The sequence below is a fragment of the Coturnix japonica genome, chromosome 12, assembly GCF_054131305.1.
Source record: "Coturnix japonica strain WE chromosome 12, WE-NBRP24, whole genome shotgun sequence".
NCBI classification, from domain to species: Eukaryota; Metazoa; Chordata; class Aves; order Galliformes; family Phasianidae; genus Coturnix; species Coturnix japonica.
This window is the reverse complement of record NC_140674.1, coordinates 1,855,371-1,870,219: the sequence shown is the minus strand read 5'-3', so window position 1 is coordinate 1,870,219 and position 14,849 is coordinate 1,855,371. Positions and strand designations below refer to the sequence as shown.

At 38.6% G+C, this 14,849-nt stretch overlaps 1 protein-coding gene across 8 annotated transcripts in view; it reads right to left on the bottom strand.

Moving 5' to 3' along the window:
- The window catches only part of LOC107317829 (glypican-5-like), a 364,600-nt gene that overhangs the window by 32,566 nt on the left and 317,185 nt on the right, over positions 1-14,849 (bottom strand). For 4 of the 8 annotated variants that reach the window (XM_085512504.1, XM_015870944.3, XM_015870946.3 and 1 more), the window contains one exon: positions 5,424-13,363. The exons of 2 other annotated variants lie outside the window; for them this stretch is intronic. In XM_085512504.1, the coding sequence (XP_085368630.1) occupies positions 13,161-13,363 (203 nt within the window). In that variant the 3' untranslated portion in view covers positions 5,424-13,160. Of the gene's footprint in view, positions 1-5,423; positions 13,364-14,849 lie in introns of those variants that run through there. 2 more of the 8 variants (XM_015870947.3, XM_085512500.1) reach the window with 1 other exon arrangement.

Genomic DNA, 14,849 nt, shown 5'->3' with positions numbered 1-14,849 from the left:
AAACTTCTCTTACTGGAGAAATGAAAAATGGTCTAGGTGACTATTTTCTTGAGAGGCTATTATTAAAGATATAATGATTAATAAAGCACACAAAAGGTTAATGAGCATACTGTTATTCTACTTACAACAACTAGAAAAGTCATTTCTGAAAGATAACTTGTATCTTGGAGCATAGAATCATAAAATCACAGAATCCTTAGAGTTGGAAGGGACCTTTAAAAGCCACGTAGTCCAACTCCCCTGCAATGCACAGGGACACCACAGCTCGATCAAGTTGCCCAGAGCCCAATCAGCCTGTCCTTGAAAGTCTCCAGGGATGGGGCATCATCCACAACACTAGGTAACCTGAACCAGTGCCTCACCACCCTCACTGTAGAAGACTTCTTCCTTATATCCATCCTAAATCTCCCCTCTCTGAGCTTGAATCCATGTCCCTTTTTTCTATCACTACAAACCCTACTAAGGAGTCTGTCCACTTTTCTGCAGCTCCCCTTTATATATTGAAAGGCATGACACAAAATTGCTAAGCATTATAAGATGATGAATGGAAACAAATGTTTACAAAGCAAAATAAGAAGGGGATGGGGTCTTGCAGTCGCTCAGGAATAAGTCAGGAACTCTGAAGTAAATGCACTGGACAGTTCAGTACAAGGATGTATGTAGGTCACTCCAATAATAATGCCTTGTCTTTATTTCCATGGAATCCGCAATGGGTACAAAGAGCGAAATTTGATAGTAAAATTTCTCAGCTACAAAACTTGTCTCTTTTACAGCTACCACCACTATCTCTGCATCTTCATCAGTGCTGAACAAGAGCCTGAATGACATGCTCATAGAAATCTGCTCTAGTGGAAATGACCACTGTTGCTGTTGCCATTGTTGAAATACACCTCTCACTGCCTCACTGTGCTGCCATGCCCTGTTTGGTCCATCAGTGTTCAGCAACCACTGATAAATGTCAGTGAGTGTATTTTGTTCCACATGGGGGAATTCAGTCCTACCCCTTTGCTCCATTTTGCTCTTCTATGTCAGCCCCATTCTGTCAGACTGCCCGTCTGCTGTCTGTCATGTGGCAGCAATACACAATGGGATATTAGTGGTAAGGTTCAGCTTCTGCTGCCATCCCACCAACAACCATGTCTGATGTTGTGGGCTGACATCATACACAGGAGGTACTGCTTTTGGAACAGCCCTGGTATATTTATTTGGGGGATTTCCAATTCGTAGTTAAAGGAAATTCGGAGCATACACTTAAATCCTTCAGGTGGAAGAAGTGTACTCAATGCATGAATTATTCCATCATTCTCCTTCATGTTTTCCTTTCTTTCTTTCGACTTTTTTTTTTTTATATTTTTTTTAAATTTTATTTTTTTTAAATTTTTCATATTATGTCTGCTGTTTCCTTTTCTGGGATAGATTATTTCAGATTGAGATGGGAGAGCAATTCATTCAGGAATCATAATGCTTAACACTTCTCTCAAGAGACAAGCAGGTAACTCTGAGTAATGCATTTTTTAAATTCAATTCCGCCTGTCTCTTTAATCACAATTCTTTCCATTTACTGATTTACCTTCTTTTCAAGTCTTATGCTTATTGATTTTTGAAGATAACCATTAAAGACATGTACTCTTTTCCATGGACCATGAAGTAGTTTGAGAGTTCTCAAAAGAAAATTTGCCCAAGTAATGAGGACTGACAGTTCACTGACCTTTGCTCATGAGACAACACAAAGTGCCGTGTTATACAGTCATAAAAGTGAAGCTTCTTAGAGTTATTTATTAAATCACTGCCTTACTTTGCTCTCAGTAAGCAATGAATTAAGCCCTCTTATTTCTAAAATTCTGTAATTCAACCACTGTTAACTTTTCTGCAGCTCATATCCCAGTCAGGCACCCCTAGAAATACTAGCAGAAATATTTGTTGTTTACTTTTCCCTAGAGTATGTCCGGCATGTGCTGGGGTCTAGAAGCCAAGGTATCCACAAGTGAGTGCCCACTAGAGATGGCCAATAAGTGATGCTACAGAGTGGTTTGCTCTTTTAGCTGTTTAAATCATGGCCACAGGTTACTTCTGAATCATTGTTTTTTTACCCCCAGGTAAAAAACATATTGTCAGCAAGCACTTCTGTGTCTTGTCTGTCTTATACTCAGTGAAAACTCACAGCCTTATGCAGTCTAGTAAGAGGTGTGCCCAGAAATGTATCCCAGGGAAGTGCCTATACAACAAGAGACAGAGATGTGTCTTAAGCTCTTCAGAGTCTGTCAGATGAGCCAGCCTTTCTCATAAGAGACTTCAAGGATTGGACAAAACTTGCTGATACATGCAGGCTTTTCTGCACAACTACGTATCCATAGATGAAAATAGAAACAGATAATAGCACAAGGCCACCACTGGCATTTTTGTAAGACAAGCCTTATTTTTGGCAAACAGCTGAGCCCTGAAGGATAGAAGGGCTGGAGCTGACTCCTGGCTGCTAGCATGGAAGAAAGGCTGTGGTTAAATGACCATATTGCTTGCTCTGCATCACTGTCAACTTTAACTCTAGTGTTAGAAGAATAGGTTTGGGGATCTCGCTTTTGGACTCAGTTCCTTCTGGGACAAGACAGATGGTACTTTGATAGCTATGATTTTTCATCAGCATGTGTAGGTTTGGAGTTTCCTGTTGCTGGATGCGCTGTTATACATTTCTGTCTTATAGTTTTGACTTTCTTTTCAAATAAGGTGAGTTGTCACTCTTAGTTACTTGCGTATCTGTGTGTATGGATATAATTCTAACTAGAAAGTCAGTGTTTACCAATGCATTTACTTGAGAATTCTTGTTCTGCATATGAGAAAAGGTCAGGGTAGATACTGTGGCGTATGAAGTTAGCACATGCTGATTTTCTTAATATGTGTTTTTTTAATTATTCTTTTATTTTTCATTTTGTACTCATGGTAAATATAATTTATGTTCTGCAGGGAATAAAAATGAAGGTTCTGGGAGGTTAACGAACTTGTTTGTTCACACTGTTCTAATAGATTACATGCCAAAGGAGGAGACAAAAACATGAATTCTGACAGTGGTTCTGACACGCACTTGCAGTGAAAGAATACAGTTCCTTGAGGTTCATTTTCCCAGACAGACAACGAACTATGGGTCTCTTCATCTGAGGTTAATTGGAGTCTCTGTACCTTTCCTTAAATTAAAAGAAATGCCCTGAGGAAACTGTTGCACTGAATGTGTCTCAAGAACTTCACATCCAGTTTAAGGTGGAACTCAGAATGGAGAGAAAAGTGGTCAGTGGAGACCACAAGGTGAATGCAACAGGAAAACCAAGCAGTGCATACTGGGTATGCAGGTAACGTGGATACTGTCCAGGGGAAAGCAAAGCAATTGCCACTCTTGGCAGTTTCTAATTCCTGACAAATCTGAGGAAATCCACATCTTAGATCCAACAGGACTCCGTTATTTTCTAAATCCGCAGACAGAGATACTCCATAATGAAATATTGATTTTACAGCTGGAAACTGAAAACAGGATAACCCTAAAACTGGAAGGAGAAACACGAGCCTGAACCACCAACATGCTGCAGTACCCAGTGTTAACACTGGAGAAAAACGTGCCTCATGAGAGGGAGCTGCTTCCCTGTGTGATGTTCAGAGCCTGCTGAACAATGGGAGTCCATCCCATAACAGATGAGTTTTCTGTTTTCTCTGTGGTCATTTTCAAGTTCTAGGTGTTATCCTGCACAAATGACTGAGGATCCCCAAGTCCTTTAGTGCTGCTGAGTAACCACTATGCGTGAGTAGTGCTCACACATCTTGTGTCATCTCCTTGTTGCTCTGGCAAGTTCCTTCCATCCACATGTTGTTTTCTTGAAAACATGGAAGATGAGAAAGTAATGACCTGTAGCTGTTGGACCTAAACTGGTAGGAGTAGGAGATGGGTTAATATTGCATTTAGAACTCTTTATTTCTTCTAAAGTTAACTCTGAATCACCTTGAGCACACAATAAATGCAAATAAAACCCGACTGCTTCTTACACAAGTAGAAGTGTTCCAGTTTACTCTCTTCTGACAGTGGTGGCTCATGTTTGGTTCCTGAGTTGTTAGCAATTTCACAAGTGTATTTTCCAGAAGAATGGCATTTTCACATGTAAAGCTTCAGTACAGGAAGACTTGCTCAGTTGAAGTTGTACTGTCTCTCTCAGTATCATTATGCTAACCATCATTCTGGTGAGTCAGTGGTTATATCTGGAGCTGCATCATATTGGAACCCCTATGGCAAAAAAGACTAACTGTACTCTTTTTTTCCAGAGCATGTCATTTCAGGATTGCTGATGGGACAAACAATATCTTCAGACAAAGATGAACTGCAGTGTCAGTATTAAGGAATGTATTTGAAGCATCTCATCAGATCTGATGGATTCTGTGTATTTTTGGAAAATAAGAAGTGAATATGGTGAGAGGCAAAGCCTATCTTAAAATAACACTACAGAGCTGAACCTACAAAGAAGTGCTCTTTTTTCATACCCCTGTATGAAGAGACAACACCCTTTGAAGTGGAGACTTGGTTGGATTTCAGAATGAAGCGGCTTCACAGGTTTAGACACCTGCTCAATTAGAGGATGAACACGAAATCCTTCAACTTAAAAGGGTTTTATGAGGCAGCACTTCAGAGAACAAGTATTCCTCTAGCATTGACAGAGAAGAGCTGCTAGCTATTATCTTTGGAGATGGGTCAAGAATGAGTATATTAGCTAAAAGCACCCTCTATAGATGGTGAGAAAAGTCATATGTAATTCCCAAGCCTCAAACAGGAACTTTAATACAACCACGGTAATCAGAATGTCATGACAAAATTACCAGATTATGCTTTTTTTCACCACAAAAGAAGAGAAACTGCAAAGTTCCTAACTGACAAGTGATGAAAACATGAAGCTAATAGCAAGGAGTTTCCTTCTTCCAGTACATAGACAAGTAATATGATCCAAATCAAAACCAAAGCTTTTAATATGGCATGCAGTTACTGCAAGGCCTTGGTCAATGGAGAGCTCAGATATGATTGTTTATGTCAGCGTGGGCTTTGATGAAAAAAGAAGTCCTACCTGTTGTGTGGAGGAATGCTAGATACTGCTGTGAGTACTGTGCCTCTTCAATAATATTAAGAGCTCCCAGAAGAACAGCAACTTTACATCTGACTATATTTATTACAAGAAGGAAAAACAAGGAAGAAGTTACATGCTGAAGAAACAAACCTATCTCTGTCAGACTATGACCACAATATTAAATGTTCTCTAGCAGAAATCAAGGTCCAAATCATCTATTTAAAATGTGGCACAGACTGATTAAAATCCTATTTAAGATTTTGTCACCTTTGTAATTTCCAAAGATGCTCAAAGATACGCAGAAAGAAATACAGAAATTCTATTAGGAGGCAGCAATTTCCTGTTGTGGATCATTCCTTTTTATTTCAATTCACAGCTCATAGCCCTTTACAAAACACACCATTTAAGTTTTCCAAGTAGCCAGGACCTTCTGGTTTTTTTTGTTTTAAGATATTGATTTCAGACTCCTTTTAAAAATTGCCTTTATCATATTCAGTGCTGAAAGGAGACTAAAGAAAATTGACAAATGTAGCTGAACAAATATAAGCAGTTATACTGAAAATCAAATGTGCTTGGGAAATAGAAACAATTATTATAGCTTGAATACAGCTCTGGACAAAACCAATTTATTTAAAATACCCAGGATGCAACTAATGTAAAATACAAATGTAAGCAGTGCATTAATCCCTGTAAAATAAAATGAACTAAGCAAGACTACGAGACCACAAACTAATTATTTAAGTATCTAAATGGTAAAGCATGTATTTTACAGTAATTTCTAACCTAGTATACTGTAAGCATTCATGCTATCTTAGTTCTGATACTAAGGTATGGTACATACAATACATAGTGTTGTGATGCGAGGTTTTATGTACCGGATTTCATTTTTATTCCAATACTGCCCCATATAATAAAGATTTTGTATCTTAATGCTGCTATATCACCCTCCTCCTGTATTCAACTACACTGTTGTTCTGGAAATGGGTTTTAATTGCATTGTTCATCCCTAATGTGGAAACTCATTCCACTTAAATTCATTTTCTTGTTTTTAATGACATTGCCACCAAATATCTTCCTATTTTCTTTATTGCTTTGTGGACTTGTAAAAACCTCTTGCCTGTGCATGACTTTAAGCCATGCACCGTACTTTCCTCAAACAAACAAAAAAAGCCAAAGGGGATTCTCTTTCACAGCAGTCAGACACACTGTTAACACTGCATGCACAAAGAACAACTCCAAACAGGAGAATGTGTGTCACTGTGGAACAATGCATCCTGTTTCGATTTCCTTCCAATTATGGGTGTTTTGTATAAAACAAAATATCAACAAATCTCCAGGAAAGACTTTCTTCCCTAAAAGTTACAGTATGAACATCTCCTTGTAGCCCCAGATCATTTGCTGCTCCTCATGAAAAGGCCCCAGCCGTGCCCCTGGAAATGGAAGACACCAGAGGACTCATGGCATCTCGTGTGTTAGCAGACTTTCTTTTCAGGCATGATGGCACGATCTGATCAGTGGCCCAGAGAGAGTAAAACTGTTATGCAAATTCCATCACCTCTGCAGTTACTCTTGATTTTCTACCCATGTGAAAGAAAAATGTAATAAGAATCAGGAACATAGGGAAGAATTCTCATTCTGGGGATAGATACAAAGTTAGGGTGAATTTACACAGCTAAGCTGAAATGAAATGCACTGTGCAGATTTATGGGTGCTGAGGGTCCACTGCAACATTTCATACCCATGGAGAAGTCTCACAGCTTTTCAGTTTCCTAATTTTCTAATTTCATACATGACAAGTATTTCACACTGGCATTTTTGATAGAAAGTTTGTCTCAGATCTCAGTTTTAAAAAGATCAAACGATCTTATTCAATATACTATGAACTTAAACAGAAAATGAATCTTTATCTTGAAAGATACTTAGAAAATTGAAGCACTCTGCTTTAATTTCCTCCACTTCTTTAACACAGTATCTTTGACACTCCAGAATAGCAACGCTTTGGATAGTCTCTAATGCTTTACAATTCTTTATCTGTATAACCACATACAGAAGTCTGGGACTTGACACTGGGAGCTATTTTCTCAGCGTCTCCTTGCTTTCCTTTTCATTACAGAACACAACATAAATCTGGGATAGTGTACTGAATGATGGGAAAGAGGCATCTGACTATTTCCATTTTAAATGCATTTTAAATGTCAGCACCTATTCTATGTGTAAGAGCCTCAGAAACTAGCCTACCTCATACACAGAGAAGACATATGAAAACATGGTTTTCTATTCATGAGTTTTTATAACTGCATATTTGCAAGTAGTTCGTGAAACTAGCAACGCATTTATTTTCCAAATGAAATGTCCACAGCCTGCAGAATAATTCCAACAGGTGCTAATTAGGTGTACAGAAAGGCCACTGAGGATAATTTATCTATCTCTCTGCAACAGAAAAAAAATGAATAAATGTTAATTGCTTATATTATAAAACAAATGATTTTCTAGAATGGTACTAAATTAGCTGCAAATATTATAATTACAAAGTAGTGGGTAATTTACTAAAGATTAATTGAAATGATTTAGTGCAAACAGCATATTTTTGCAAGGCAGTATTAATGCGTTTTTCACAGAATAGAAAAAAACACAAAACACCACCAAAAAAACCTCAGTGGTGGTTCTGGGCTGTTTAACAAAGTACTTAATGCACCTGATGAAAGCATCAGTGGCCACTCTTGTGTGTCCTTCTCTATTTTTACATTTTTGCAGGGGAAATCACCGTAGTGTTGATAATAATGTCTGAATCAGCCTATTAAGGGACCAAGTCCGATCTCAATTGCATGGGAGCGAGGCAAAAATCATGCTTCATTGTGTGCAGGGCAGCCTCTTTGGAGAGCTGTACCAACTGCAGCTATTTACTGTACAAATGCTTAAGTAACTGCACCAGCAGACTGAATACATTCCTCATAAAAGCAAAATTCCACTGTGCAGCAATAGTTTCATTTTCCTGAACTGAGAGCAGCAGTTTCTTGCTCCCAAGCAAGAGGAATGGGGCTCAACAAAGAGGCAGGGAACGGGACTGAAAAAATTGTTCTAGTTCAGATGGAATTTCTTATTTAGGAGCATTCTCTGTTTTAAGTACAGGATACTTTTTGGAGTTTTTTTATCTACTTATTACAGTCTCTTGGCATATATATATATATTGATTTAATATTTAGCACAATTCAAATGTAGCTCCTTAGAGAGTGATAGTGCAAACCAGAAAATAATTCCAGTCTTATGGGGCAAGAGGTGTAAGACATGACCACATCCTTTATATATGAGGCATGTCACAGCTATAGCAACATCGTCACACCTCACTTTTCATCATCATCCCTTATGCCATTGAAAGAAGCACTGTGATTAGTGAAAAGCTAAAAACAAAAATATATGTTTCGAATGCTCTTGGCTAGCGGTGATATAAGCACTTCTGACATGATGCTATCAATGTGAAAGGTACATTTGAGGAAATTTTCCCTATACGTACAGACCTATCTTTACCCCTATATAGAGATGAAGAAAGCACATTTTAAGCATAGCTTAAAAACTGGGCTGAAATTCTCTTGAACACATCAGTTATGAAGTCTTGACTCTAATTTTAGCTAAACATTATGATCTGTTTAATGTGAGAGGCCCATTCGGCAACTCAAGGACTTTCTGGATTCATTTCCTACTCAGTATCTTACTTTAATGTGCTTCAGCTTCTTTCACTCAAACAGGTCTTGCTTAAAACTAATCGTGTGCAGCACTGAATAAGAACGGCTCAGTAAATCTGGGCAAAAAGGCTCATCTAACATTAAAAAGTAGACTGCACAGAGCATCCATCAAGACAATATTAGGACGCATATAGCATTAGAGATTCAAAGTGAAACATAATCATACATGGTAACAAAAGGAAATAAGAATATATTAAATAGGCATGTGACTTAAGAGATCAAAGAGATGTGAATCTCATAGCCAGATACCCATACACTGAGCCTCTGAAGTAAATGCAGCTGGACATTATTTTGCTCTACCAGGCTCTGACAGACATCTGAACCTCAGAAGGTTTATTATTGAGCAAGAGAACAGAACCACAGTTCTTTACACAATGACCGAGTATCTGATCTGCTCCAGGACAGGGCACAGCATTTGCAACAGGCAAACCAGAAAAAAATGCAAGGTTGAAAATGAGCTGCCAATTTTCAGAGAGCATGCAAATTGCAAAGCAAGTGCTTAGGAGGTGTCAGTGAAGCTGCCTCAAAATGCAGTCTGTAGATTCTCCAGCTGCTCTTTGCCTGGCCAGTCTCCATGCTCTCACTGAGGGAGGTGTAAAAAAACTGCTTGAAAACTAGAGGGGAATGCTTGGCTCAGAGCCTCAGAAAAGACAGCTGGACGTTGTCATGCACTGGCACATTGCAGCCCTACACAGCTTTTGTCCGTCTGTGTTGGCTTTTCTCTTTGATGCACCCATAGGCATGAAGGAGAACAGTGACATAGGAACTTCTCAGACCTTCCACATGAACCTGATGGAACATGTTGCCTAAATAACAAGCACAGAGAAGTGACGGCACGCCCACAGCAATTCCACCTTATTTGCTAAGTAGTATATATCACTATCAGGAGAAAAACAGATTGATTCTACTCACATGCATGACAGCAGTTACTTTCCAACACTGGTAAAATATTAAAAGAAGGTCGCAGCTAAACAATAAACATCCAGAAAGCATTGGCTGCAAACAATTCGTAACTGTTAGGTGAAACTATAGCAATGGTCTTAGACTGGCATGTTATTTTACATTAAGATTACACAGAGAAGTTCAAAAGTATTCTCAATTTAGACCTTCGTAATTACTGAGAATTACATGTATCTGTGAAATCAAAATAAGATTTATTCCATCTTACTGATCCAAAAAGGAACACTTCCTGTCTGACTGTCCAGCTGGTCTTTCCTTTGCTAGTACAGTTTTTGGTTTGATGGAAAATACTTTTCCATGTGATTCTGAGGAAAAACAAAATAAAAATCATAAAGCATCAGTAAAAATATACTGCATTGCTCTTAAAAGCTGCACCACTTCTGGGGAACGTTATGAACATATGTCACGATCTTCTTACAGAGTAAAAGTACATCACTGTGAAATGCATTGGTAGCAGCTGAATCCTCTGCAGTCTCTCTGTCCTCTGGCTAATAAGAATATGAATCAATGGCCCAACCTTGCCCTGCCATTTGAACTTGTTCTAGTTCCATCACAGGAGCACAGGAGATTACAGAATCATATAATCACAGAATCGATGCTCCAATATAGAAAAACCTGCTGACCAAACCCAAAATTCAAATGCTTAGTTTTTCAGAGGTTTTTGTTTAGCCAGGTCATGAAATTTATCAAGAACAAAAAAAGTGTTACCCGGTGGCGCAGTGGTTGGACTCGATGATCTCTAAGGTCCCTTCCAACCCGCACGAGACTATGATACTATGATACTATGAACAAAAAATCCCCTGGGTGAGTTATTCCACATGTACAGCTTGCCCTGCTACAGCTCAATACGAGGATATCTGGATCACTGGCCTGCCCTAAAAGCACAAAGATCTCAAAAGGACATGTATGTTCCAGGTATTCAAGTTCCCACTCTCCAAGTGAGAAATAAAAAGGCCAGGCTGCCTTGCTGGAACGTGGCAATTTAAGAGACTAACCCTGAAACCCTATCCCTATCCACAGGAATACTGATGGGTCTAAATGCCAACAGGTGTGCCTGAACGATGACTTGGGATCTCAAATGTGAGAAGGTACCATGTTCATAATCATGAAAAATGTCATACTGCTTCAGTGAAGTCACAGTGATCAGTATTACCCGAGGAGCTGGTGATGCATGTATGCACTAAAAGCACATTTCTGCATGTACACAGAGACCAGGCTGTTTAATAGTACCAGTCACAAGTGATCCATTAAGGCTGTAAGGAGCAATGGTGCTCCTTCACAGTACATCTCCTCAGGTGGAAGTGCACATTTCTCAAGGGCAGTGCAAATGAATGCAAAATGCGACATTGGTAACTGTGGCTCAGTAGACTGGAGCAGCTCACAAACTTTGGAAGGCACTGGACAGACATTTTTGTACCTTCAGGAAACCTGATTTACACTGATACAAACTGGAAAGCCCTACTGAGTGATATTAATAACCCCACCATACTGAAAAATAGGAGCACAAAATAGAAAATATTTCATGCTAACACATGAATCTTTCATCTCCTTGTTTCTGTGTTAATACTGAACACTTTTAGAAATCCTTTTTTACTTTAGAGCCAACTCCTTCACACCTGGGTGTGTCGATGGTTCTCATTACACTTTTATGTCTGTCACTGAAAACTTACAGCCCAATTAAAAAACAAAACAAAACAATGAAGACCCCACCTCTGCAAATATAATTACACATGTTCTCTATTGCTATCTGAAAACATGGGAAGCATAGTGAGTCTTTGTCTGGTTATGTATTGCATTGTCTTGTATTATCGCCACTTTACACACAATGGCACCCAGTAACACTGGCACATGCAATCTTCTTTAAATCAAGGTGTTCTTCACAATCAAGGTTTTCATTCATGCCTGAATCTGATTAGTAAGTCGTAGGGCTCTTCTGAATGATGTCAGTGGCTGTGTAACAATAAGGATCAAAAGAGATGCTCTACAAGAAAACCAAAGATAAACATTTTACGTTCAGTCTTATAAAGCTGTACACGGTAACAGCCTACAACATGAAAATGGCCATTAAGTTATTATAACAGTTATGAAATGCAGCAAATACATAAATCCTAATGTTTTACATGTTTATCATTAAACACTGTATTCATACAGTTGTTCTTGTATATATATATTCAATGGTACTGTAAACATAACTGTTGGAAAACACACACTGACACTTAACCCACTAGAAATTTTCATTTGAAAAGTTAAAATATATCAAGATATGATGGATTAAAAAAAAAAAAAAAAGAAGAAGCCTTGCAATATAATGCAAAACTGACATTTTCTAGGGTAGAAATCAAGATGAGATGTAATAGAGAATATTCTAGACTTGACTATTTTACATTTACACCTACAGTGATAGAAAATTTTAAACATTAAATGTAATTAAATAATAATACAGAGTTTATGAAACAGTTGAATTCAGAGATCCATGGTGCCCAAAATCTTGGCTGTGTATAACGGGAGTTCCCATTAACTTACATCTCTCAGTCTTTTATGGAGAATGTAAGTTATTTTCTCTTTAACAACACGTAGACAAAGTGAATTTTAACTTAATGATTTCCCCACCCCTGCACACTGATACCAAATGGGTGGAAATACTATTATGCTTGTATTTTGCATTGCTGGACGTTCATCCCATAAGCCTTGAGCATATGTTCAAGCATTTGGTGGTACCATTTTGTGCGGCAGGGGAACTCACTATCTATATTGCCCTCAGTAAACAAAGCGTTTCTAACGTTTCAATTGTTAAGGCAACTGTACCGATATATTAAACACACTGTATGCTTTTGTGTGGCTTCCTACAATCTAAACAGTAGCACTTAAAAGAAGTTTCAGACATGCTTTGATCTTGACCACCGGGATTTCATCAAGCTGGTCAAAGCACTTAACTTTAACACGTTTTACAATTGTAGACGTAGCCTATCAGCCACTCATTGAAGAAATGATGTATGTATTGGCTTAAACTCGAAGACTGACCATTTCTTTAATTTACCATAAAAACATTTTAAAAAAACCCAGCCAATCTGATTCCGGTGAACATAACAGAATAGCAGTAACACACACACACAGCTCTCATGCTCTCAGTTATTTCTATCCCACAACTTAAGCTACTTGAACTTCTGTCATCATTTCCTCTGCATTCTGGCTGGGCTTTGTCAAAAGCTATCTTCACTCTAGGTGAGGACACTTCCTATCTGCCAACTCCAGCACACTGTTCAATAGTTATTCTAACATATCAAGTAAAACATATCGTTATTTTGCTTTGTTTTCTCTGTGTAAGGCTGCAGGTATACATGACAGTGAACAGAAAGGCTTTTTCAGTGGTTAGCTACGGGGGACAAGGCCACAGAACTGCTAGTGCTGCTAAAATAACAAGTGAGGAACTCAGGACTGCACTGCTCCCATTTCCAGTTACACTGTGCTTAGAGGATGACTTGACAGTGCTTGTTGTGGTTGTGGTGACAATCTTTTTCACAGTCGGTTTAGGTTCATTTCTGTTTTCTGGATGGGTTTTCTTGTCCTTGAGTATATCTGAAAACATGAAAGTAAATGGAGGATTAATCACACATCTGGAATATGGACTGGAATATGTCCTCAATCCTGAATAAGTGAACTATGCACAGAGAGTAACAGGACGCCTATATTAAAGCTGTGGTCACTGCCACATTGTTTTGCGAGGCACCCACTATTTTGCTCAGGAATTCCAGCCTATCCTACTAGTAGGCAAAGCAAAAATGCGATCACAGTTTTATCCCCTTAAAAATACCTTCATTTTCACCTGGGATAGGAACTGGCCTATGCTTTACAACATGACGCTAGAGTTGACTAGTTTTGTAACATGACCAGTGAAACACCTGTCAATTTGTTAATTTGCCACAGGAAGAGAGTTGGAGAAAATACTGACTTAATTCAAAAGCCAACTTCTTAGTTTCTTTTTGAATTGCCTTACCCTTAAAGCAACACAGGACCCTTGGCATGGTAGGACAATCTGGCAAGAAAGTCTACTAGCACAAAGAACTACACAGGTATCTCATATGCCTTGTTCATCAACATGGGCAAATAAAGTGGCTACAGAGAGAAAACACTTTAAGTTTTGTTTCATCATTTCTCTGGTAAATATAAGGATTTATTTTTAAAGAATTTATAAATTAAAGAATTTATAAATTAACAGTAATTGTTCATGTCCGAGCGATAAAGATCTTGTTGTAACACTAATGAATGCAATGCACATACACACATACAGCGAACAATGTCATTTTGTCATGTGAATTAAACAGCCCAATCTTAGAAAAAAACAACAAAAACCAAAGCAACAAAAACACCCACAACCTTCTGAATCAGAGCTCTTGGCAGAGACCAAAAAAGCAAAAAGTATTCAAAAAAAATAAATGCAATCTGAGGTTATTATCTGCATATCTGTATTTCTGGCCAACCATCAATAAACCCGCGTAATAATAAAAATGAGCTATTGTATTAGGAAAGTACTCATTGTTCTTGCCAGTATAAACTCTAAAAAATGCTGTGAATTCTTCCATTTTTTCATAATATCAAGCAGCTGAACATGACACAGCCTTTTGCTCACTGCTTCCTCTCCCCCAGTGTTCCATATATAGTTTTTCCATATCACTGTATGGTGATAGAGTGTGAAACATCCCCTAGGTCAGTTTAGGGCAGCTGTCCTGGCTGTGTCCCCTCTCAGCTCCTCATATCCTCCCAGCCCCTCACTGGCAGGACAGCAAAAGAAGCTGAAACTGAGATGTCCTCAGCTCTGTGCAGCACTGCTCAGCAACAACTAAACACTGCTGTTACCCAAATGGTTTTTCTCCTAAAGCTGCAATACGGCACCACACCAGACACTATCAACTAAAAATCAGCCTTTGCCCAGCTGAAACCTGGACAATCAACACTGATCCAGTGGAACCTGTGATAACTCAACCTGATACAAGGCTTACTGCAGAGAAGGGTCGTGGTTGGCAAGGAACGTAGTGGGAAAAAGGTGATGTGATACTCTGCTCCA